Genomic DNA, 27,283 nt, shown 5'->3' on the forward strand with positions numbered 1-27,283 from the left:
AATTTCCAGTTACAAGACGGAAATTACTTCTGGCTGATACATGTCTGCTTTAAATTGCCTTGAATTACCCTAAACATGCTTTAAGTTACAAGAAAGTAAAAACCCATGCTCTGTATTTACAGTACGGATTCACACACCAAGGATTGTTGAATGCTGTTGAAAGATGCAAAGATTTTCCTGTAATGAGCCCTCACTACACAGGATTTTTCGCCACTATTCAGATGTATCATCCAGACTTAGCAAAAGTACTTTTGGCACGTTCGCGTAAGTTAAAAATAAACTTTAAATAGCAATTTTTTAGATTATAAGCTACTTAGCATTGTTACAACTCTTGTTAAAACAGTTAATATTTTGCCTTTATTCCTTCATAACTGGTAGTCAGGGTTGGAAGTCGTTAGTCAAAAAGCAACTACAGTATTTGCGTATTTAACGACCAGTGATGCCAGGTTGTTTTTTGAAAACAAACAAGTGAATCTAAAAAACAAGCCCAAAACAGGAAAATCAACACAAAAACAAGCCCAATAATTTGCAATCAATACCTATTAGCATAAAGCACGCAGTTTAGCAGTTCAAAATTTTCAATACAACCTTTGCAGTCCATACATCACGTTTATTTCAAGAATGACATTTGTTTAGGCCAGTGGTTCTCAACCTTTTTGTTTTGGCGGACCCCTTTTGGTACCTTCGAAGCGGTCGCGGACCCCCAAAAAAATTTTATCTGAAATTTTGGTAGCCTATATCGCTTTTCCTATAATTGTAATGGAATCAAATGTTTTATGAGTTTCGAAACGACACACTTAAAAGAATTTGGTGAACTCGCGACACACTTATGACTATTGATGACATTAGAGAAATTATGTTATGAGCTTTATGTTGGCACATCAAAAATCAGTAGGCTTAATAATCTATAATTATGTTGATTTGATGTTTTTCTATAAATTTTATCAAAAACCAATAGAATTTTGCGACCGTTACAAACAATTTCTTCCTTTTTTCGTTTCTAATCAATATTAATTCTTGTCATCACAAAACTGTGAGTGGTGATAGACTGCTGACCAACGTTTGTATTTCTAAGTTAAGCATTGACCAACAGACTACTGTCTCAAAAAATTAAGTTGAACATAGCCTTATTAAAAAATTAATTCATTTATATGATATTTTTTTAGTTAGAAACCAAACCTTTGAACTTTCAAAGAACATCGCACCGGTTCGTTGGGAAGTATAGTTTGAAAATCACGGTAGCCTAATACACAAATAAAGCACAACCAACCAATTTTTACATTTCGTAATTTATCAATCATGCTGCAAACTCGCAAGCTTTCACGGACCCCCTGAAATCGCTTCGCGGACCCCAAGGGGTCCGCGGACCCCCAGTTGAGAACCACTGGTTTAGGCCATTCCAAGCAATGATTATCTTGAAAAGAAGGGATACAATGTTGACTACAATAAAAACCTCGCAATTTCAATAAAAACCTAGTCACTAGTCACCTTTATGAAAAGCCGAGGGTCGAATAACTGCAAGTTCAATAATTAATCTCATTAGCAAGCCAAAGATACTTTAGCCTTGCTTCAGTGTTATAAGGAATAACATATTGAACTGTTTAGTTTAAAGATTGTCGGTGACATGGTCCAGCACTGTTAGTACTGTTTGCTGGTAGGTGGTCCACTCAAACGGGCCACTTAAAATTGACCAACATAAAGAGCTGTTGCCTGGATGTGCAGCTTCTCATCCCAGCCGCTTTGTGACTTAGAAGGAGTTACTCAGCAGTAGGCCTACTCATTAGTCTCTGAAACTAATAGATAATAGATAAATAGATTAATTATTAAAAAAACAGCTATTGTACTTGCAGCATATCATTATACTTTTCCTTATTCAATTCATTCACAGAATATTTTATGGTACCGTCAACCAGGGTTACTTTGAACACTTTTTTGCACTTATTTGCTTGTATTTTCACGCGTTTTTAAGATAGAAAGCTCAGATTTCGCCAAAATTGAGGCTGTGTGTAGACGCTCAAGCAGGTGTAAGCAACTTTTAAACCAATAAAAATTTGGGGCTTTTCCGCCAAATTTGTGGGTGTTCAAAGTTAGGGTTGGGGTATTCTAACTTTGAACACTCACTTATTATGCATATTTTAGGCCCTAATTGAGCAGTTTGTTCAATCTTATATGTCACGTAGCATTATTTTGAACAAGTTTTGCCTTATAAAAAAGTTTCATGATGAAATAACTGCTAAAAAGGTCAATAACAAGCCTCCTACCCCCCCCCCCCCCCCCCAGCAAAATTTCTCCAGGACGCGTCTCGTAATATTGATGAATATTATACTGCCCTGGATCATGAAGCAAAACTGCATGTAACGTAATCATGAAGCAATAATTACTACTTTTCTTGCAAGGTTTAATAAATCACGTCGGCAACAACTCCAGAGAAAATGCTTGGCTCCACAGCCCTGAATGTTGCTGCAATAAATTTCAATCTTGTTGTTTGTTTTTGATGTGATTGTGTGCTTTTTGTGTTATGGTAGCGTTTGAAATGTTTGTTTTCAAACTGATATTTCAAAATCTTGGTGTAGAATAGCACCAAAAGAATACATTGAACATTGTAGTACTGAAGTAGTGTTAATGGTTTCATACAGTGTGTACCAAAAATGTATCTAATTTTTTGTGTGCTCAGTACTCAATTTACATGTTCTCGTAATAATAAAAAATTGACAGAAGTTATTGTTGCACTTGCTAACATATTGGGTTTGGTGCCTTGAAGCAGAAGCAAGAAAATATATCAGTTAATGCAGGGGTGTGCAACCTTTTTTACAGGTGGGCCAGATATAAACAACTGGGTGAAACCGCGGGCCGCATGTTTATTTGACATATGATTTCTAGTAGTTGCAGGCACAAAAAAGTAGTTTTTTGTTATTCATATGGTATTATTAGGGGATCTCCTTGCAGAAATAATAAGTTAAGACGTATAAATTTCTGAAGAAAACTGCTATTTAAATCTATTGTCACACAGTCTTTAAACGAGTTCAGTGAGAAGTTTGCAGCTGGCTTCTTTTCCCCACGGATTTTTCCAAATTTACTTCAATGGAAGTGCTAGCAATAAAGCGAAATATTCGAAGTCCATTTTCCAAGTGTTCGTCTGTCAGAACCGATCGATAGGGAGATTTTATGACGCCCATTTTAGAAAAAATTGTTCACACAAATACGTTGAGCTAAAAAGAGCTATTTTTGAAGCCATGAACTTTTTCAAATGTGGAAAGTCATCTTGGTTGAGATGTTTTCGGTAAAAATCGCCAAGATTCATTTCTAAATACTTTGCTTTCAAATCCGTTTTCTCTTGAAGATCAATCAGTTCAAGTTGGATATCACCTGGTGCTTTGTCAATGTCTGTGTTGAATGCCGAAGAGAATATACCAAACAAATGTTCATGAGATTTAAAGTCCTTGAAACGAGCCAAAAATTCATAGGCCTACAACAATTTTTCAAGTTGGTCTGCAAATTCAGTTTTCTTCTCAAGATGCATTCCATGGTCTCTCAAAGTTGGAAAGTGGAAAAGATTTCCTGTCTGTATGTGGCTTTCCAAAGTCGTAATTTGTTCATAAAGCCTTTTATGTGACCACACATCTCATTCGCATACTGTTTTTTTGCTGCAGTCTTGCATTGAGTTCATTCAATCGTTTTGTTTTGCCCTTTTCAATTGCCACTTTTTCAATTTTTTACTTCTAATTTTAACAAATTTTCTATTTTGACTGGTTCAACAAATTTGGCAAGGAATGGGCCACTAGGCTGAAGTTGTTCTGATCCAACTGCTTGTAGGCCTATAGGCTATGCCTACATTAGGCAACTGCTAAATTTGACGCAAGCCGGCTCTACAAAAGGTCTAAAGCAAGAGATCAAATAAAAAGGCGACAAAGCCAGAGACAATAGCAGGGCTCCACCTCTGATCTTCTGACGTTCCAAATAATTAAATACAACGGATTAGCGGTGGCCGGTGGGAAATTTCTAAAATGGTTAACGGAAGGTGCAAAATTACAATAATCCACTCCACAATGAATTGTTCACATGTACCAAACTAAACTAAATTATAAACACGTTTCGCGGGCCGCACACAATTCAAAATTGGTACATCTTCGCGGGCCACATTTGGCCCGCGGGCCGCACGTTGCACACCCCTGAGTTAATGCAAATCAAAAGATGCGTTTATTTTTTTGGTACACACTGTAGATAAGGTTTGTTTAAATGTAGAAAAGTGGCAGTTGGGACCTCGAAAAATGGAGTCAGTGGCGCCGCCAGACCTTCAACAATGAGGGGCAAAATATTGACAGTGCAAGACAGTAGCGTAGACAGAAATTTTGAAAGGGGGATAATGACGGCCGACGGGCGAAGCCCGATGGCGTGTTCGCCGAAGGCGACACTTAGCGGTGGGTGGCCTCCACCAAAAACTTTGGAAAAATTAGTTTCAGTTTGGTGCATTCTGAGAGCATTTTTAACAAAATTGTGGGTATGAATATTTCATTCCACAAGATCATGTTTTCTTCGGCATTTTTCGGAAATAAAGCCAAGTCTCTATGTTTTCTTGTTGCTAATTCCAGGCTGAGAAATTTGAATGTTTGGTATTATTAAAACTCGCTCTTTTAATGCAGCTTCGTTTAAAATTAGGCAAACTTTGTTTTAAAGACATAGGTTGATTGCTTTTTTTTGCTAGATTATTACAGTTTTATTATTTATCAATTTTCTCCTTGGTTGATCCAAAAAGCGATCTTATTCCGGTAAGTCACTAACTTTTATGCCTTAAAGTCAACCCAAAGTTTAGAAAATGTAACGTCATAGACGTCATACATCTTAAAGAGTGTCAAACAAAAATTTTTGAGACAATGAAGTTACTTTATTTCCGATATATTCAAGTTTTGTATAACGAATAACTGTTAAAAGACGTTAATCTAGATCGAACAAGCGATCTCAGCAGTTACAGATGGCTTGCATCCTTGCACAGTTTGACGTGAAATTACTTCATAGGCTTAAGCTTTTCTCGCAAACAATGTATTAACATCCGTAAATTCAATTTGAAACCCCCAAACCCCCCTCCCTTGGCTACGCCACTGGTGCAAGACAGTGATATATTATTTAATTTATCTTGTTTTCTACTGCTATTGTCTACTGCAATATAGCCTACCAAAAGTCCCACATTTTTGACATGTCTGATCTGTTGAAAAAAATAAAATTCAAAATAAATCACAGTTTGATTCCGTATGGGACTTGCAACTGTCATAGCTAGCGAAATTCTGCGTAGCTTTTTTCAAGATTGAAAAACCATTTTTTCCAACGCACTTTCTGATTATCCAACAGTCTGTTAGTTAAATATGCCTCATGATTTTGACTAGTCTGTTAGTTGACAGAGAAATTATCAAATACTGTGGTACTGAAACGCTGTGAAAACGTTTTTCCATGCTTGGAAAATACAGATGTCAAAGCATAGTAGATATATCAAAAGCAGAGGCGGTCACATGCGTATTGCGTAGCCTGACATTGTGAGAATTGAGGCTAATAAAAGTTAATGGAATAAATGTACTGTGACGGCCACCGGGCGTAGTTCAACTGCAATAAATACCCAGCCGGTGTTAAATGATTTTTTATTCTTAGTATTTCTTCTTCCTATCCACGAAGATTTCATCAGGAAAATGCACAATGCAACATTAGAGAACAATTTTTATATTTCTTATTAAGATGCCAAAAATGCAGTATGACGGAACAATACAGTTAAAGTCAACATGTTTCTACGTTTATTAGACGTAAAAACAAGCTTCACTGAAAGTAATAATAATCAATTAAAAAGCCAACCCCAGCCAGCTAAATTTGCTGATTTTACATCGATTCAACGTTGTAGGGCGTTGAATCTACGTAAAAAATGCACAATCTTGCTCGCGGGGACGCAAGTCTTCCAATTTAAAGGCAATAAGCAACACAATACCTCAGAAATAAAAGAATGAGAAAATAATTTTACTACAAGTGAAACGTATTTTAACGTCTAATAAACGTAGGAACATGTTGACTTTAGTTGCATTATTTCGTCATACTGCATTTTTTGCATCTTAATACGTATATAATATAATTGTTCGCTCATTTTGTGTTTTAAACTTTATCGTCGTCATTATATTGCGCATGAAATCTTCGTGGATAGGAAAAAGAAACATTAAGAATAAAAAATCATATAACACCGGTGGAGCATAATTGCAGTTTAATAGAATAAACTTTAACTAATATTAACAGGACTATAACATACTAAGCTGTTGAAAACTCGACAGGGAAAGTAAAATGGGGCATCCTTAGCCTCTGAATACTCCAGCCAGAGATAGTCATCAAACCACTGGTTACTTACTGTATTACTTTAATAGACTTCGTTGAGTTAAATCTACATTATATCCTTGAAACCTTGAATGACCCACTGCTGTATGCAGTGCCACCACTCAAGAACTGCTGCAAGAGCCAATCTGCTGAACAGCCGGTAACAATTGTTACGAGACAGGTAGCAGGAAGAGTACGTGAATAGAATCACAAAATCGTAATAATAACAGCAGCAAGAAGAGGCGAAGAGCAAGTTTAAAATAAAAGAGAAAGCTTTTACCCAATTGCAACTTGAGTTGACTTCAGGTTGGAATCCAAATATTAAAAAAATAATAACAATATGTAATAATATAAAAACATTAAAAAGATGATACCCAAAACATTGGGGGATCAGCTGCCCCGCCTGCCCCCTCTCTGCCGGCGCCACTGCATGGAGTTGAGAAAAAATATTTCACATGTGGTCATAATTACTTATTTCCCGACAAAAACAATGGTTTTACTATAAGTTGTAAAACACCGTACACCCTACTCAGTAGGTCTTAAAATTAGGTCTTCAATTGCTTTTTTAAACTTGCACAAGCATGGCCTTTAGAGTTACTGCTAGCTATGTCACATTTTGTGAGCAATTTCTGAAAGGCCTACTTTTGTCTTCTTGATCTTTTCAAAAGTAAAAAAAACTGTAGTGTTTGTTGAGGTTACTAACAGTTCGGGAAACTTGTTGTAGGCTACAGTTGTTGCTTTAGTTTTGTTATACAATGATTTAAATTTGATTATGCATCAGTTTGATGAGTTACATGGCACTTCAATTTTTTAATTTTTTCAATGCAAATTTTTTTCAATTTTTAGTTTCAATTTTTTTTTTAGCTAGCCGTAACTTTAAAGGCCGTAGCACAAGGCAAAGGAAATCTTAGAAAATAAATGTATGGATTGTTTTTTATGCTTTGGTATAGTTTCTTCTTAAGGTAAATTTATCAATGCAGCTTAATTCATCAAAAATGGAGCAGTAGACTTATTTGATTCTTAAGGCAGCTGGCAATTAAAAGATGAAATGTCACATTTCGTCCGCCCCGTTAACTCACCGGTTAAGCGCTCGACTCATGACCACGCGGCTCTAGTGCAGCTCTCGGGGTGTACGCTTGAGCAACGCATTTCAGCACTGTTCTTCATTCCACGGCACCTAGTGAATGGAATAATTCTCTGGCAACAACAAGCAGAGACTTCACTCTGTCAATTTTGGCAACCGGCCCTGCGTCAAAAGCTCCTACAAGTTTATGCGAAATTACCATGAGTAACTTATCAAGGCTTTGTCAGTCCGAGAATAAAGATTCAAAACAAACCAATCATGCTTCACTAACCTATTGATGAAGCTACTAAGTTTAAAACAATTGTTTTTCAGAAAAAACACTAGTCTTAGATACACTATGTTGATCTGACAAGTTATCCAAAAAAGGCGACTTTTAGAAAAGTATGAGGCACTTAGGCTACTATTACATTGTGCATTCACAGATCCCAAGTCGTACTTCTACACACGTTTTTTGAAAACGGGTTTAAACGAAGGTTTGGTGACGTCATCTGGAGCATTATGGAAACGTCATCGAAGGCTTTTGACTCCAATGTTTCATTTCGAAATTCTTAAAGGGTAATTTGTTTTTAAATATTTGTGTGTGATAGGTCTTCAAAAATAAACAATAGGCTAAATCTGTAATCTGAACTTGTACCATAGTTAGATTAAGTGAAGTAAAGTAGGACCACGTGTCAAACAAAAATGCAAATAATTTTCATCAATGCAACTTCAGTCATTGTATTTCTTTGCGAAACTGTTGTAGCAACGAGTAGCGGATCGAGCAAAATGTGGAGGGCCACCAAAGTTCCAACGAAGCAAACTTTCTAAGAGAAAATGTACAGTGTAAAAATTGAGCTTTGAAACAATAGTATTTCGCAGGGTCTCAGGTACTTTCTCCCCAGGCAATTTTGGCAAGTTTTACCTTGTTTTGTTGCTTTTTGTGTAGCCTACTTTGTAATCTAATGATGACTTTTTTATAAAAGGCACACTTTGTGTTTGACTAAAGTCTTTTTTAAAACTAGATTTCTATAGAAGTTTGAGTAGCAAGGTGTGTTTATCATTAAATTAAGTGTTTCATGAACAGAGAAAGATTTCAATTGCTCATGTTTTGACAAAATTTTGCATAGTGTGAGATATAGGCTACCGCACTTTTTCAGCAAAATTAAAAAAATTACTGAGGTGTCCCCATTTTCGCTATAAATAGTGCAGTATATAAGGCACATTTCATTTGAAAACTATGTTAACACTGAAAAAGGTCAATCTAATAAATTGTTAATTAGCATTGTGTGAGCAACGCGTTACCTTTAGTTTACTGTAGGCTACTATTTTCTGGGGCATATGAAAAAAAGTATACTGTACTCTTTGAATCCACTGCTGCAATTAGACCTAATGACGCCAATTAGGTCATTGTAACATTATTGAGGAAAAAAAAGAAAAAAAGTTGAAAAAAAAAGAAAAACCCATATGTTTTATTGTTGTTGTTGTTTTTTTTCGGGTGGCACGTGTGAACAAGTGTCCCTTTGTATACGCTATTGGCAGCAATATTGGCAGCAATGGCCGAGTGGTTAGCGCGTTGGGCTCGCAGTCGAGAGCCTGCATGTTCGACTCCAGCCACCCGCACTTGCTGTTGTTTCTCTGGGCAAGAAACTTTACGATAATTGCCTCTACCCAGTGATCGATTTCGAGTAATGGGTAGTACCAAATTTAAGTCATAAATAGAGTAGACAACCGGAAACAGACATTGCCGTCGGCTGCAGCGTGGGTCAGGTGTACGTCGGAAGCCGTACACCGATGCATAGCGCTCAAGTCCGCTTTCTCGCAATGCAGGATAAAGATAAACAAACAAACAAACAAACAAAAAGCTATTGATAGCAATCATGTTTTTGTGGAACTACTTATATCAGAAGTGTAGGCATTGCTTCGGTGAGACACGTTCAAAGATTTTGTATCTGTCCGTTCTAAAAGTATTATTGTCTTTTGTTATCAAACCTTACTTTCATTGTCAATCACTTAACATTGAGCTATTAACTGTGGTAGAAGTAGCCTACATGTTTAAGCGATATGGCAGTTTAGCAAGTCATCAACTAGTCTGGTAGGGCTGCTGTAAGATGTAGCAGTTAAACTATAGCCTGCTTAATAAAGAAATCGTCCATCTATTCTAGAAAGAAAAAAATGGTATGCCATGTGCTAATAGTAAAATTTTTGAACGAAGTGAAAAATTTATACTAGGCCTACTTGTACATTTTACTCTGAAATTAAATGATTTCTTTACATGTCTTCGCCCAGCCCCAAACTTGGTCAAATTTGCACGCTCTACAACCGTTTCTAAAGAGTTAAGCTGAATCTAAAAAAATCTCAAAGCAGAAACTTTGTCGCTGATTTACGAAATGTAATATGCCATTAAAGCAGATTAATAATGTGTTTTAACTTTCGATAAACAAAATGGTTTTATATAAAACGTTTGATGTAATTATTAGTAAAACTTCGCCTTCCGGCTTACATTCCATGCATTAGGCTATACGTATTTGTGCAGTAAACCTGAAAATGTGAAAATCAGAACTGTGGAGACGAGCCAAAAATATACGATTCCGACTGCTTGGTTTGTACCTGACCGACTCTGGCTACAGTGTTGCCAAATTTTGGAAGGTTGCCAGATTTTTTGTAATTTTTGTCTTTTTTAAAAAATTTTAAAAATTTAATTTCACTTTTAGTTGTCATCAAATTTGAAGCGGCGATTTTCACAAAAAAGTAACAAGAACAAACACTTTTTATTTTCTGGTAAAGTTTTATAGCGCAATACGGAGAACACGAAGCAATATTTTGAAAACAGATTGCAACAAAATTTTATTTTTTATCACTTTGTATCAAGCCGGATTCGGCCTTTTTTTACGGCGAAATCCGTCCGACTCCACGACTCTGACTCCACAGCCCTGATGAAAATCCTAGTTGTTCACCACTAGGCTATTATTCAATTGGCGTCTAGCTGAAGAGCGCGTTGCGCTACATTTTCCCCTTTGTGGTCCTACTAAACTTTGATATATTTCTAGACATACCAAGATTTTCAACAAAAATTGCCAAGAATTTTTGGATGCATGTAGAAACATTTCTCAGATTGGAAAAGCGCAGAATGTCGCTCCATCTCTTTCAAATATGACTTTCAATAATATGATGGAATGCGTGATGTCACAAAAGGCATACGATCAATCAGGGTATGATTGTTCTATTCAAGATAATGTCAGTTTGTTACATTGCTGTAATGCACTTGTTTTATTTCGGCTTTGTGTTGTTGCCCAAATTTTCTTCTTGTTTTCACACAGTTTGCGATTCACTACAATGTCTTTAATATGCTTCATGTTTCTGTCAATAGAAGGCATATTTTTTGTTGTTGTTGTTGTTGTTGAAAGTTTTAAAACTAACGCTTAGTCATAATATAGTGAAGTTGAATAAAGTTTAGTCTGGGTTATCCTCTAGATTGATGTTAAACTCATGATTAGATGTAAAGGCCCAACTCAAAAAAGAAAAGTTAAGAATTCCAAGTCCTATTTAATGACTGGCTAACTTGTATTTTTAGAATTACCCTTTTCTTCTTTACATGTGCTGTGAAAAGTACTTGTTTGTGCTAAATAGGTATTAATTCTATTTTAATAGCAGTTAACAAATAAAAAGGTTTATTAAAGTGCTTAAGTGCTCTATTAATTTCTTTTGCCCGTTCAATACGCTGGATGGAATGGTTTTGTTACACTTTACATTTTTTCCAATTCCTGTAGTTCGTATACACTGACGCTCTGCTTAATGATATAAAGTAATGAAAGTATAGGCCTATGATTAATTTGTGAGGTAAATCAACCTATGCTCGCTTTCAATCCTGTAGTAGACTAATCGCCATGCAATGTAGCCTACCTATACTGCAACAGTTTACTCATTGTGCAATTATTCTGTTTACCTTATATTTATTTTTGTCATATAAATGCAGATTCTTTCAATTTTCAGAAAAGCTGCTTCTTATGTCCAAGGTGTAAGAACTATTTCAGCTGAACTCATGGTTAGATTTACCAACCCATTCCTTTGGATAGACTTCATTTACAGCAAGAGCAAAAGCGGGCGTGCTTTTAGCAAAGCTAAAACAACTGTTCATGATGAAGCAGCAAAAGTAAAAACAAAGTTAATTTTTGTAGAATTTTTTCTTTAGATTTAGTTTACGTAAACTACAGTGTGATAGTGCCAGAAAAAATAGTCCAATGCATGAAAACATTGCTCTGCGATAGAGTGTTTTGGTTTTATTTTCGCTTCTAATTTAAAAAAAATAAACTTTCATAGAATTTTGTTTCGAAATTCAAGCACCGTTGTTTCAATACGCGTTGAAAACAAAAACATGCAAGGATCTTGATAAGCAGAAAGCGATAAAAGTTCTTATTGGAAAGTACAATTTGGGTAGAAATGTTGCTTTTAATAACCATAAACAGACAATATTCAGCAATACCACAACATTGAACATTATAACAAACCAAAAATAAATTAAGATAACAAATATTTTTGACTATTTATATAGTCCTTATCAAGCCTTTAAAAGTTTAGAAGAAAAAACAACTTCACATATATAATAAATATTAGAGAAACATACAATATAACAACAACAAATATGGTTTTATCAACGCATTGAGAAACTGCTCTCCCTCTCACCTGCTCAAAGTGGTCTTGTACAGTATAATGTTTTTCAGAGATTTGACTATAACTGTACAAAGATCAGAGATATGTCTACCCGTTGTTTATTAAATTTAAATTTTTTATTTTGACTTATGTTTTGTCTTGATTTTATTTCGCTTCCAATTAAATTTCTCCATAACAAATTTCTCTTTCTTACAAATAGTCCTTTATGCTCTGGGAGATTCAACTTGAAAAGCTGTCATAGCTTTCTATGCTTTATTTTATTTGAACGCTTGGATTTATAGCAAAGCATTGATAGTTCTGATTATGAACTACGTTTGTTTCAAATATAACTGATGTTTTGACATGCATTTTGTGGTATACCAGATTATAAGAGAAAGGCGAAACTTATTAAAGGAATCCAATAGTGGAAATTATCAAATACAAGTGGAAGAGTTTTCAAATGAAGAAACTGGAAAGTCATTTACATTTCTGAAAAAGAAAGGAAAAAGTATAGATTTTTTGGATCTCTTACTTCAAGCTAAGGTAATGATAGATTTTTTTTTTTATAGTGATGTTGCCGTGGCATAAATTAATTATTTGCTTTTCTACAATTAGTTATTTGCTTTTCTAATAGGCTCACAGCTCACTCTGTGGACAATTTCCCAGACAAATGCTTTGTCTGGTAGGCTACGTATCTTCATCAGATCAGGTACGGATTTGACCAGATCTAGTAAAGATATGTACCAGATAAAATGATTGTCTGAGTTACAATCAATGCTTTTCAAACATTTAAAAATTGAATCACATTTTATTTGAGAAATTAAAATTATTGAATTTTATAATACAATACAGCTTCTTCAAATATTATATTGCTCCTTATATCTTTTTATATCATATTATATTGCTCCTTTTATATTATTATATTACAATATTGCTCCTTTAAACTTTATTGACTATCAGGTAGCTGTTCTTTATTTTGTTCAGGATGACGACGGAATTGGCTTGTCAGATAACGAAATCAACGACGAAGTTATTACTTTTTCCTCAGCAGGGCAAGAAACTGTTGCCACAGGTGAATCATCAAATAAAGTTGATCGTGAAAAATGTTGAAAATAATGCAAGAGTTGAAAATGGACGAAACATTAGTTTTGAAGTTGTTTAATTGTTAGATCTAACAAATGTCACAAATGTTTCGTTTGCTTTAATTGATTTGTCTAGAAATTCCAAAGGACAGGGTTTGCAACTAGGTTACGTTAACTGCCAAGAAAAGAGTGTCTTAAGAAAAACTGTTGTCAAAAGGTAAATAAAAGTAGTCGAAAACTATTTGTTATCAATTAATCTTACTATGAAATTTTTAAACTTTCTTATTTTAAAGAGAAACTATAACTTTGAAAAATAATTCACTAAGCCTTTAAAACTAAAAAAAATCAGCAAAAAAAAAATTACGCCTAAGTGATATAAAAAAGCATAATATATTGTGTCAAGTAAGAAATCTTGTAATTTCTTTCTGGTTACAAGTTCTGTATGTAGGCTAAATTAAATTTCTAAACGAGCATACTATATATACTGTAGGTTGATCTAAGAGGAGGAAAATTGCTTTAAATTAATTTTAGAATGATTTTCTATGTGAAAGACTTGGGTTACCATTACTGTAAAGAAACGCTTTATACAGAAAAGTTTAAACAATGTATACCAACGTTAAAATTTGACACTCCTTCTTCTTGGCAGGTAGTTAGACTCAGGGCCGTGTGAGCACCATGTGGAGCCCCCTCTGCCAAAATCCACTACTGGGCCCCTATGTTTAGTGATGGCTCTTGAAAATAGGACAATAAAACGTTAGGTTATGATCGTAAACTATTTTAATGCAGAGAAAAAACTCACATTCATTATTCCAGCAAAAAGTAAACAACTGTTAGGTTTTTTAGAAAAAATAGTAAATATGCCGACAATGCAGTAGCGAATCTAAAAAAAATTTATGAAAAGTCCAATGTTTCAACAAAGCAAAATTTATAAGATAAATGGACAATGCAAAATCTAATGTACGAAAAAGTAAAGTTGGACATGGGGTATCGGAGGCATACTCCCCGGAAAATTTTTACAAATATGGTCTTGTTTTGGTCACTTTTTAGCCAGTTTTGGGCGCAATCATGTTTTTTCTTTTATCAAGATGTTACGCACTTTGTATGTAACCATAGATCGCTTTGTGTGTAATCAAATTCATCAAATTAAAATTTAGTTTGGGTAGAAGGTTTGGTTTAAAACGTAAGTTTAGTCTACTATTTCAAAAAAAGCTTCATTCACGTTCACAGAGCAATTTTAATAATTAATTTCTTGGAACACTTTATAGCCTAGTAGACTACGATATAGCATTTTAAAAGGCTAGAACTTCCAAAATCTATCTGAGGTGTCCTCACCGTCGTTGCAACTATAGTATTATTACGGCAAATTTCACTGTAAAATCTATCTCCATTAACACTGAAGTTTATTAGTTTAATTGTTAATTAACCGGGCTATTTAAATGAGCAGTGTTTACTTCGAAATATTAAATTAATATATTAGTTTTTGTAAGACGCAAAAACTTTTTACTTTCTTAATACACTTCTGAAACTATGCATGGCAAAGGTCGCTGGCCAGGTCAATCAAACGTGATTGAGCGAGCAAAGCGAGCGAGAAAATTTAAAAAAAAAAAAAAAAAAAATTGCATATTAAATGTTACATGCAAAATTACAAACCGAAAAACGCTACACCAACTAAATATGCGTGGGCCCCTAACCGGTGGGCCCTCAGCGAGGGGTTTGGGAAACAGTAAATACGACTCTGCATGATTTAAGACTCTGTAGGAGATTTTTTTCTTTTACAGTCAAAAAACGTTAAACATACTAAAATGAGTAGCCCCTAAACAGCCGTGGGCCCCCTAAACAGCCGTGCCCCCCTCACGCCTGGAGGGTATGGGGAACAGTTAACACGTCACTGGTTGGTCTTTCCGTAGGTTACCGTACTTCTAAAAATCCCTGGATTTATCTTAGTGATGGTTTTTTTAATCGTATGTTTGACTGAAAAATTTTGTAAATTTAGAGAAATAAATTAAAAATTAAACATTAGGAGAAAGCAGGGCAAAACGGACCCTCTAGGAGAGAAATCGTTTTTTTTACTGTTGCAATAGGCTACATTTTTTAATGAGCTAGTTGGCAATCAAAAGGCCAGCTGATAGGTTATGCTTGTGGTAAAACGTATAGCTGAAAGCAGCACCTTTTCCAAAAAACGATAATTTTTTAAGGTACCAATTTTTGCACAAGAAACAGCGAACCACAAGCGGGGCAAAACGGACCCCGGGTCCTGAAAATGTCTGAAAGATAATCTAATGGTTGATATACTCTTGTCGCTTGCCATATTTCGCTTCAATACATACTGTAGTGTAATAGCAACAGCACGACTCATAATAGGATAGGCCTACTGAAAAAGTTTTGCAAAAATACAACAAAGTATATTTACTAATTGTACGAAAGTGTAAATTACTTATAAAAATGCTGCTCGTAGGTCTCAGTTGGACATTGTATCTTCTCTCAACACATCAAGATTGCCAAAACAAATGCCGACAAGAAATACAAGACGTTCTTGGCGATAAAGAAGAATGCAACCAGTAAGGTGTAAAAACTAAACCGCTTAAAATAATTGATCTACCAACCATTTATACTGTTTCTATTGCACTTAGCCCTACTTAATTAATCTAGAAAAGTGAACAATTTTTGAGCCTGTTCATGCTCTCCCTGCTCATATCAATTATATAGACGTTCGTTCAGTGGCGTAGCCAGAAAAAAAAAATTTTTTGGGGGGGGGGCAAATATTTGATGAATTGAAGAGAATGACAAAGTGTTTGATTTAAGACATCACCACGTGATGTGCAGTGGCGTATCTTGGTGGGTTGAGCAAGGGAAGCAATGAAAGTGTTGGGAGGTTAGAGCGTACCAAAGGCACTTGCATTATAGGGGGTCCAGAGGCATGCTCCCCCGGAACATTTTTGCAAAATTACACTCCAATAATGGATTATAGCGCTTTCTGGAAACACATTTAGAGTAATATTTGTATGAAATTTATTAGCAGATAAACAGCTATTAACTTATTAAAGGTAGCTCTTACACACGAACGGGCAAAAACTGCGGCTAAAATTAAAGAACACCAAAAACTACACAAAAACCCAACAGAGTAAGCGATTCTGAAATTGTTTCCACAGATTAGTTAAAAGAAGCGTAAATCGCGTAAACTTTGCGCGATTTACGATTTACAAAGTTTATTGGTGTCTTTCTGTGTGTCTAAAACAAGTCCTGGGGGCTGTTAATAGCCAGATGTCTTGGAAAACGATATAAATTTCTACAAATTTTATTATATTTTCAACAAAGGCTCAACTTTGGAATCCAAACTTTGAAAATTTTGGGGGCCATGGCCCCTTTCGCCCCTCCTGGCTACGCCTATGTGTACGTTCATTGTTATTGCAACTTAATGTTTCAGAACAGAAAAGGAAAACGTTAGTCAGTAGCCTACTTTTTAAAGTTGACTGTAGGGTTTCACCAGAATTCATATTATAGCTTACCGTATACCTAAAGATATTAAAGATCTACAAACTAAAATACAAACGCGTGGAAAACCAGAGTTTTGATAATTTTTATTGAGATAAATATAGCCTTAAAAAGTAAGGGCGAGGTTGGTATTTATAGATTGAAACATGCTCTTTCAGATAAAGTGCGGTCAAAGTCATCGTGCAGTTGCACTTTAATAGTAATGTTATGATTTTATTTTTGTTACTTTACAGCAGCAGTTAAGCTTGTTAGCTGCTGTAGCATAGTCTTTTAATGTTGGTATCATATACTTACAATGGAACATTACCTCAAATTAAGCTATACCCAAGTAAAAACACAAGATAGTTCCGTCCGTCTGTTTGTTTTTCCACACTATTGCTTTTAACCGCTGCGTATTTCTTGATGCTTACAATTAGTTAGCTAGTTACCTTCAAGAAATTGAAATTTATTGCATTTTATTAATATTTTCAGATTCCTGATGAGGGTTTAGGTTAAGCCGAAAACGTTCGACTGTTAAAACTATTTGTAAATATGTAAAATATATTGTTGCATGGCCACCTAAAGATACGGCCTGATTTGTCACATTTTGCAGAAATTTCCAGGTTTTTCTAACTTTGGGCGAACGTTTAAATAAATTTTTCTAAAAATTAGATTTTTACGCTTTCTTTAATCTTTTTCCCAGATGACACAATAGGTTTTAACATTCTCACATGTTGAAAAACAAAGAAAATTTGATTTCGAAGATTTTAGTCAGACTGTTAATTTTTCAATAACAGCCTGATTTTGCGTTTTTCAACTTACTTTTTCTCATTTGCTATTGCTTCCCCAAGGCAACAAAAAAGTTTTATGTCATTAGGAAACCGCAAAAAGTAAAAACATCTCAAAAAATGTCAGTCAAGCACTAGCAGTAGCTGTAATCAAAATCTGCAAAATGTGACAAATCAGGCCGCATCTCCAGGTGACCATGATTGTTGTAATGCTCAACCCTGTTGTATTGTTGTGTCTTGTCTGTCTTTGGTACAAAAAAAACACAATAGGTGTCAAATTTTAATTATTTGGTATGACCCAACCTGGAATCGAATCAACATCAAAAATTCAAAGAAGGAAGAGATATTAATCAGTTAGCTTATATTCAGAATGGCGTGATTGGTTTATATTTAGTAAACAATTCTTTGTTTTGCGTTTGAACTCTGCTAGAATAGGCCTAGTTGATACCCATTTCCATTAAACTTTCTAAGTGAACAATTAACCAAAGTACAGTATAGTTCTTTATCCCTAAAGTTGACAGTTTGTTTCAATAGGTGTGCCTGAATCACTTTGCATATAGTTTGCGTGATTTAAATAGTGTAATAAGTCTTTGTTTATTTGCAAAATTTATGTGTGTACCAAAAATTACCAGTTCTCTATATAGAGTTCAGAAAAAATTTCAATGTTTGAGTTGTAGAAGTATAGATCCTCGTCCCTATAGGCCCGAGGAACGACAAACCTAAAACCTAAAAACTTAACCTTACAAACCTGAAATAAACGAGATAAATTTGGAGGTCTGGGAACCGAGGAATCTATAAAAACTCAGATAAACACGCCAAAAGCAACCAATCTATGACATTTAAAGTACTACACTACGTTAAAAGAGTAAGAACAACATTTACAGTTTAAAAATAGAGCAATAAAAATAATTCCATCGCTGATGTGAGTTATGAGTTAATTTTCTCTTTTCAATAAGACAAAAGATTCGAGCGAGTGTATATCGATTTATACAATAATTTATAAAAACTTAGCCTAAGATTGACAAACTATCATTCGAAAGCAAATCCCAGTAGTCTAATGTACTTTCAGAAACTTTTAATTTTAGATACAGTTTCGCTAACCGAACTTGACAGTTTACAGTTTCCTTTTCTTATAATACAGTGTTATAGTTCATAGTATAAAAAACTTTTACAAGGTGGAGCTGAAAAGGGATGATGAGCTGTCTTCAAAGTGTGATGAATACTGTCCTAAGCTAAAATTCTAGCATTCTAGCTTGATTGTGCTGTTTTTCGTTTATTCCAGGGTTACTCAACTAATCTTAACAAAGGTCCAGTTTGACAAATTGAATATTTTTAGCGGTCCGGTGAATAAGTTATTTCACACGCAACCACGAAAGTTAAACTATTTGTACCAAACCACTTTTTAGGTAAAGTGTAACTCGAATTGTATTTCTGAGAAAGTGTTGGTGAATCTGAGAGTCGAATCCCCCCAGCAACTAGGATAATCACAGTAAAAATTGCTTCCTCCCAGTAGAAATCTGTTTAAAAAAGCCCTGAAACGTGGCAATGAGGTTATTCTTTCAAAAGCTCAAGGTCCACCATCAACACCCAGAAGGTCGGGATTCGGACCGCAGTCCGCCAGTTGAGTAGCCCTGGTTTATACTCTTGCACTGAGATATTTGTCAACTGATTTGATGGAAGTCTTATATTGCCAATCATTTTTGTGCATTTTTACGATTAAAAAAGTTTCTTTTGAAAATTTCAAACCATGGTATAATTTGAAATCTTTTGAAAAAACTTTCTCGTCTTGTAATTTATTGCTTGCGTAAAATGTCCTTGAAAAATTTATAATTTTTACTTAACAATTGAATCTTTTGCTCTGCACAGGTTAGATCTGTCTCAGCTTAAGTACGTTACCCAATGCATAAAGGAAAGTATGCGACTTCTTCCTCCTGTACATAGTGTTGCAAGGAATCTTACAACAGATACGACATTTGCTTGTTCGTTAAATGACAACAAACAAGTTACAATTCCAAAAGGAACCAATGTCAATGTTAACATCTTCGCTTTGCACCGAAACCCACATGTATGGGAAAATCCTGAGGTAAATCGTTCTTTCTCTTATCATATCCTTAAACGTAAGTTTATTGCTGATTTATTTTCACCTGACAACTTGCAATATAGCTACAAATGAGAGATATATCCATGATGCTTCAGGAAACAGCTTTATGACTGAATTTACTTGCTTTAACTAGATTAAACAATCTTTATCACAGGTTACAAGTCATGGCCCATCATTGGTTGTCATTTTGACTATACAGACTACCAACCGAGATTTACTTAATTGACAATTGTGGAAGAAAAGAGATTGATCACAAACATCATGTTGATGTTAATGTTTTTTTCATATGACACACAGATATTTAAGAGTCCACAACTTTAAATACATCTGTTGGTTATTGCTTTAAAATGTTTTTTTTTTTCTATTTTCAAAGTTACATAGATTAGATTAGAACTACAGAGTGATCACTTTGCTCAATTTCAGGTATTTGATCCAGAACGATTTAATGAGAAAAACATAGGCAAGATTCCGCCATTTGCTTATCTTCCTTTTGCAGCTGGCCCAAGGTAATAATATTTTCTATTTTTCATGGATTCTGCTCTCTGAAACAATATAGCCTACTTTTGTTGCTCTGTAATTGTCCATCGTTTAAAAATCAAACTCTCAATCAAGGTTAGGAAAGCATGGGCACAGAACTCAGTGCTTATTACAATTTGTGTTTGCAATTTAGGACAAATTTCGAAACCCCGGTTTCAGGTGTTTAATACCAAAAAAAAAACTTACTTCGAGTTTTGGATGAACTGCTATTTGGCCTGATATTAAACTTATAATTAATTTTAATCTATGAAGACAACAGATGGTACATTTTAATTAAATGTTATAGCTAAAACACGTTATTTTCAAGTAATTTTTCTTATTCTAACGCACGAAAATCAAAGCGTTGAAATAAATTGAGTTTCGCTTTTTTTTTAGCAGCATGTTAGTCTGATGCTGAGAGTTCGCAGTAGTAATAGCGAATTGCACTAGCTTTCAGAACACAGTTCCCTGGTCATGTGCTATGACGAACTCGCAGTATCAGGCTAAAACAGGTCGTTATCTGCATTGTGAAGAAAGCGTTGAAAGTTGATCATTCAGTTTGTTTCTCAGTTTTTATAAGGAATAGTCCCATGAGGTAAATAAGCTGCTTCGGGTTCCACTCATATCCCAGAGAGCAAAATCCCCCATTTTTACATTGATTCAACGTCTACAAATGTTAAATCAATGTAAAAATGACAAATTTTGCTGTCTGGGATGGGCTTGATTCTAAATGTGGCATGATAAAGTTCAAGATTATCATATCTTTTGTTCGTGGCTTGAAAAGACACATTTTATTTTTCACAATTTCTTGCTGTAGTAGAGGAATGGCTCTGCAATTATGATTTTCACTTTCCACAGATAAAACGGACTTCTCACAAGTCCTCAAAAAGCATACAGTATAAGAGTCATAGATCTCAATACTTTCTTGATCCTATTCCACATAATCGTCAGGGCTTTGATGATTGTCTTTTCAAAAATTTTTTTGTTGAGAATAGCTATAATAACTACTGTATATAATTAGCTATATATTAGCAATATTGGCTGCAGAATAACTATATAGCTAATTATATGATGAACGGTTACAAAACAGAAGGTAAACACTGAAAAGTATGAAAAACGTATTCTTTTTCTTCAACGGATTGATCATGTTTGATCAGCTGTGACTTTCCATATAAACTCCCTCATTCTGTTCTGTCGTTTGTTTTTAGCATTACTTCCGGCATGCTTTTCATTCCCATAATTTCTTTGATATTTCAAACTATTTCATTTTTTTGTCGTCATTTTGTCCTTTTGCCTTGTAGCCTACCATCCTAATCAACACGAAATTTTACAAGGAGAGGCTTCTTGTTATGTACCCGAAATATCATAATTTTCTGAGGTTGATGTTGTTAACAGACTGCAGTTACACATACTATTCTGAATAACGTACAGTTTGACTAAATCATTTAAACTTTTTTTTCACATTTTGTCTGAAACCTCAATTTCTTATTTTTTCACACGGGTTTCGGGTAGCAAGATACAGGTATACCAAAAAAAATGGATTTCGGGTCCTCATAAACCCGGGTTGGAAACACTGACCATTGTACAATGTTTCTATTAGGTTGGGCTTGATCAAGGCTTAGTTTTATTTAAACACAACAGGTGGCATCACAACCAGAAATAAAGAAAACATTCATAAAAATAGCACACATCATTTAAAGTGAGCTGTTTCAAATTTTCTTGTATTGATTTTTAGAAACTGCATCGGACAAAATTTTGGAATGGTTCAAATGAAAGTATTCCTGGCTCAAGTTCTCCGACGTTACGAATTCCATTATGATGCTAACATTCCTGCTCCTAAAATGTCAGTGGGCATCACTGTCCAGCCAGAAAATGGACTTCATCTGATTGTGAAAGAAGTTAATCAAGAGTCTACAGCGTTGCCATAAAAAGGCCAGATGAAACAATGGCTTGAAGTGGTTCGATGAAAATTTGTTTTGAAACTGACACTGTATGCCTAGTAGGCTATCTAGTGAAAGAACAACTAATTTATGTGAACTAATAAAGCAGCTTACAAAAACGTCAATTACAAAAGCCAACCTTTCATACGTAGGCTACATATGTTTTTGTTTATCTCTAAACCTTTTATTCATTGTAAATCCTTCCTGAATCAGACTCTTTCAACATAAATTAAGTGTTTAATTTGAAATAATTCTCACAAAACGTTTTGTGACGAATTTAATTGGTTTACTCTGAAGTAAGATAACACGAGCTTTCAGAACAGAGTTCGCTAGTCATATCCTGAGACAAAGTTAGCTTAATTGTTAGAAAATCACTATAAACCTCTAAAATCTGAAGCATTGCTTCCAGAAAACAAATATAGGCTGTGCCAAATAAGTGGTCGGTTATCGAAAGAATTTATCTAAAACTGAAAGCTCCCCGAAACGAAACGTAAAATATATCGCTTTTAAAATAAGTTCAGAAACACGTTAGGTTAGTGTCACGGTTTCTTTCTATCTCTTACCAGGAAAGAGACTTGGAAAGGTTCAATGACGTAGTTTAATGGGATATTACCGAAAGGCAGTCAATTAAATGTCGAATAGTTCTACTAGTGAAATGATAATGAAAATTCTTGAAGGACTTTAACGAACAGCTTCTCAAATAACTCTAATTTCGAACACAGTTTATATCAGCACCAACTCTCATCTACTTGTATTCAATTAGGCCTACTTCGAGTCTCAATCAACAATAATCTCTGCATCTGTTACCCACTACCACAACAACAACAACAACAATCTGCAACTCATAACACAACTCTCATAATTCATAATCAACTCATAACAATCATAATGCAAATTACACCACTATTTAAAGCAAGTTGTTTGGTCCAGCAACTTCGAGAAGGTTACGCAATGTTACATCATAAAAACTCATTGTTCTGTAAACTGTAAAAGTTGTACTAAACGTAAACAAGCAAGTTTAAAGAAGCTTCCAGATTGTCACGTAGGGTAGAAAGTTCTAGAAAATACGTTACATAATAAAAATTTTGCAATCACAAATCTACTGGTAAGCATCCTTATGACATCATGACAAACGACATTTGGCAAATGTGAAAAACAGAAGAATATTCCAGGTTTGTTCTGAATGGATGTTCTGGAAATACGTTACATAATAAAAGCTTCACAATCAGAGGTCACTATAGGTCAGTAATCGATAATAACATATCGCTCAAGGATTCCACAATCAAAACAGCACGTTCGCCAAAATACAAAGGCCCTGCATATTGATTGTGACAGTTAGCCCATGCTGTTTCGGTTATTCAATGCGAAATTTTTGAAGTAAATATTCTTCTGTGTGCAAACAGGGCTTCTGAGAGAAATTTTCACTAGGGGTACAAAGAGTCATTCCGAGCCCCCTCTAACTCCGGGCCCCCTTTGTCTTAGGCAATACGAGTGATGTTTGCATTGGCGTATTGCACACCATACAACATTTTACTGCAGAATTGGACATCTGTGCGCAATAATAGTATCATGCTGCGATAAAACTAATATTTAATTTTAATAGGCTATGCACAAGAATACTGAATATGAAAGAGGATGAATATGTCACTTACCTCATATGATATATGCCTACCATGCCCTGTTGCCAGATAAGATAAGACTGAGCAATGAGCATCACTCATAAAATACAAGTTTATAAGAACCGAAAATAACATTGGCCTATCCTAAAATAAATTCTATTCCGATGCATCTGAATAATGACACTCCATTATATCCAAATTCTGCTGTAAGCTTACATGAAAAATTCACCCTTTATAGTTATTAAACAATCAATCTGTCATTTAACCAGAGCATGTACAAAATTTTGCTGAGAATGACAATGACCGTCCAAAAGCGAAAAAGCTCATGCACTTTCAAAAGTTCACGCCTCAACAGGCTCAAGAAAATTCGTGTGTCAGTTGTTGATGGTGCTGTTGAGAGGTGTCGCTTGTAAGCTTACAGCTTTAATGTAAAATTTTCAAATTCTTTTACTTATTTCTCTTAGATGTAGCCTATAATTATTCTAATTAATACGGGCAAATTACCAATATATGTAGGCCTAACTATTTTATAAGCGACAACTCGGACCGCAAATTAAAGAAAGTCTTTAAAGACCTGCATTTGCCAGTCCGCCTCATTCGACGTTCACGAACACTCCGAAACGCCCTTCAAAAAGCACAAAAATCCGAACCTTACCGGCTACAAAATTGCCCACTACGGAACGACGACATGTGTACCATCAAGAACTGTGTTTACAAGATCATATGCAAGAAATGCAGGAAAAGTTACATAGGCAGCACGATCCGCCCACTCCATTCCCGCCTGAAAGAACACCTTAGCTCAGATGAAAGTTCGGTCTTTAATCATCAACAACAGTGCCTCGCCGACTTTGAATTAAAATTATTGACTGAAATAAAACGACGCGGTACAGTTGCGCGGTTAAGAGGCCATTTTCATAAGTAGACAAAGTCCAAAAATGAACAACCGTGCTGAATGGGAAGAACTATGTCACCTAATCTACTACTACTACTACTACTACTACTACTACTACTACTACTACAGTTTCATAGCCGATGCGGCCTTTGATGAACTAGATGCTCAGTTCGTAAATTCTTCCAATGTTCCCTTTGTCGTGCAGTGTCCCAAAGTGTTCTTGGTTGGCTGATTGATGTATTTCGTTGAAAATTAGATATAAATGTTGTTCGTTGCCTGCCACGAGCACGTCTCCCGAGAATGCGGCCGCTTAGACAAAGAGTTTCGAATTCTTCTTTTCTGATGATGTGACCGAGAAATTTGAGTTGCCTTTGAGTTATGTTGTTCAATAGTTCCTTATCTTGATGTACCTGGTTTAAAACTTCTGCATTTGTGATGTGATCAGTATATGAAATCCTGAGCATCCTTCTGTAAAACCACATTTCAGCTGTTTCAATGTTACGCCTAGTTTCTGTGTTGAAGGTCCATGTTTCACAACCATACTGGAAAACAGACCACACCAACACTTTGAGAAGTCGCACCTTCAGAGGAATAGAAAGTTTGCGATCCAATAGAATAGGTCGTAGTCTATTAAATGCGTCTTTGGCTAGGCCTATTCTTCTTCGTATTTCTTTTTTACATTGTACGTCCGCTGTTAAGAGAGAACCAAGATAATTAAAAGAAGACACTTGTTCAATTGTGCTGCCTCCCTGGTAAAGTGCAAAGTGGGGTTCAGGACTTTGTTTTGACATAGCCATGCATTTTGTTTTTTTGTCATTAATTTGGATTCCATATTTTGCGCTGATGTCTAAAGTTTTGTTAATTAGTGTTTGTAGACCGTCCGGGGATGTCGCTATGAGCACAGTGTCATCAGCATAGCGAATATTGTTTAAGGCAGGGGTGACGAACCTTTTTGCGGTCGCGGCCACTTTGTCAATTACACATGAGTTATCGGGCCACACAACTTTTTAGTCGTAACCTACTATGAAATCTTTTAGAAGCGACTCAAGATATTATTCATGAAAAGCAACAAACGGCAGATGAAAGTAATAAAACCCACACAGTTGAAATTATCTTACGCAGAATCGAAACATACAACAGTAAAAAATAAAAACAAATCAACTTGAGCAAAAAGGATAAAGCAACAGTACTTGCACTGATAATGAAGACAGTTTAATTTTCGAAGGGTTTGATTTCATATGAGTATTATTTCTTCTTTTTTTGGCTCTATCCTTTTTGCTCAAGTTGACTAAATGTTTCGACCATGATGCTCCGAAACAACAAATCAGTTAATGAAATTTCCTTTTCAAACAACAAATAAAAGCCCATGCGAATCATACAGCTGAAGCGATCTAATGCAGCATTGAAACATAAAATATTAAAAGATAACATTGATGGATTGAATTTTTTTGCTTAGTAGGATTTTTGGAAAGTTTTTTTGCTTGACTAAGCGTTCAATATTGGGTCGAACAGACGGTGTGGCAACTTTCAACTGCATAGCCTACTAAGATTTTCATCTGTCAGCCTCGACCTGTAACGACTTTTTGTAAAGTGCATTTTAGAAAAGAACTGTTCGCATAGGTACGTGCTGCCGAAAACAGATGACCATTTGAGATTGTCAAATTGTTTTGCGGGCCACACAAAATTCTTTGACGGGCCGCATGCGGCCTGCGGGCCGCAGGTTCGTCACCTCTGGTTTAAGGAGATGCCGTTTACTAAAACTCCCTCATCAACGCCTTCTATTTCTCTGAGAATCATTTCACTATACAAGTTAAACAGATCTGGTGACATCACGCAGCCTTGTCTGACCCCACGTTGAATTTCAAAATATTTAGATAGACCTTCAGGTAGGCGAACTGCAGCTTGTTGTTGGTAATACACATTCTTAATTATGCGCAGGTCCTTGTCATCAACGTTAATGTTGTTCAGCATCTCAAAAAGCTGTTCGTGACGAACTTTATCGAAGGCTTTTTTGAAATCTACAAATGCAAGATATAGGTCTTGTTGGACTTCAATTGCTCTTTCACCAAGCATTCTCATGGTGAAGATTGCGTTGGTTGTTCCTCTGTCTTTCCTGAAGCCAAATTGATTGCCCCCTATTTCTGGAAGCAATTGCCTTCTTAAGCGTTGGAGGATGATCTTTAGCAGCAATTTCATAGTGTGTGAGATCAGACTAATAGTGCAATGTTTGTCACAATCAAGTGTTCCTGGGACTTTGGGTAGTGCAATGAATACTGATTTTAACACCTAATCTATTAATCAATAATTCAACGAAATTTCACAGCAATAACGCCTAACAACAGAAACTCCACAGACAGCAGCCTCAAGCCAAACAAAAAACCGCATAAAACAACGACTCACTAACTTGAACACCATTCGTTATAGCACATGCCTGGGGAACTGTGTTCTGAAAGCTAGAGTAATTCGCTTTTACCACAGCGAACTCTGAGCATCAGGCTAAAACAAGTCGTTAAAATCTACAATTCTACATTATGAAGTTAATTTCTTTTCCAGTGGTGATAATCTCGTGATGGGGCACGCGAAGAAAACGTGGGCAGAATAGCTTGAATATGAGACAAATATTTTATGTAAATCGGATGCAATGTAGTATTGTTAAAGATTTTCAAGTTTGTAGCCTTATAAATTATTTTTTGGAAATGAGACATCTTATCCTTATTACATTATCCTTATATTTCAAATTCTACGCCGTAGACTTTTTGTTTACGCTAACGCTTACGGCCACATTTTTTTGGATAGTTGTCGCTTGAGGCTAAGCCGTAAAGTTT

General features: G+C 35.4%; 2 protein-coding genes across 2 annotated transcripts; one reads left to right on the forward strand and one right to left on the reverse strand.

Annotated features, from left to right (window-relative positions):
• The first annotated feature begins 182 nt into the window (after positions 1-182).
• Positions 183-22,204, forward strand: LOC145769115 (cytochrome P450 4F12-like). Its single transcript, XM_082580710.1, has 10 exons — positions 183-264; positions 7,846-7,978; positions 10,450-10,611; positions 11,393-11,552; positions 12,434-12,592; positions 13,034-13,121; positions 15,587-15,689; positions 19,257-19,473; positions 19,915-19,997; positions 21,743-22,204. Exons 1-10 carry the CDS (start codon positions 183-185, stop codon positions 21,933-21,935), a joined length of 1,380 nt encoding a protein of 459 aa, XP_082436836.1. The 3' UTR covers positions 21,936-22,204.
• Positions 22,205-26,183: 3,979 nt separating this feature from the next.
• LOC145769116 (uncharacterized) lies at positions 26,184-26,654 on the reverse strand. Its single transcript, XM_082580711.1, has one exon. It carries the CDS (start codon positions 26,652-26,654, stop codon positions 26,184-26,186), a length of 471 nt encoding a protein of 156 aa, XP_082436837.1.
• Between the last annotated feature and the right edge of the window lie 629 nt (positions 26,655-27,283).

This window comes from Aplidium turbinatum, chromosome 4 (genome assembly GCF_918807975.1).
Source record: "Aplidium turbinatum chromosome 4, kaAplTurb1.1, whole genome shotgun sequence".
In the NCBI taxonomy this organism is placed as follows: Eukaryota; Metazoa; Chordata; class Ascidiacea; order Aplousobranchia; family Polyclinidae; genus Aplidium; species Aplidium turbinatum.

What these genes read in the sequence shown, in the direction of transcription:
- LOC145769115 (XM_082580710.1), top strand. Translation starts at nt 183, where the DNA reads ATGAGCCCTCACTACACAGGATTTTTCGCCACTATTCAGATGTATCAT. An exon ending in ATCTCTTACTTCAAGCTAAG is followed by an intron (nt 12,593 to 13,033) that starts GTAATGATAGAT and finishes TATTTTGTTCAG; the next exon opens with GATGACGACGGAATTGGCTT. An exon ending in CCTTTTGCAGCTGGCCCAAG is followed by an intron (nt 19,998 to 21,742) that starts GTAATAATATTT and finishes ATTGATTTTTAG; the next exon opens with AAACTGCATCGGACAAAATT.
- LOC145769116 (XM_082580711.1), bottom strand. Translation starts at nt 26,654, where the DNA reads ATGAAATTGCTGCTAAAGATCATCCTCCAACGCTTAAGAAGGCAATTG.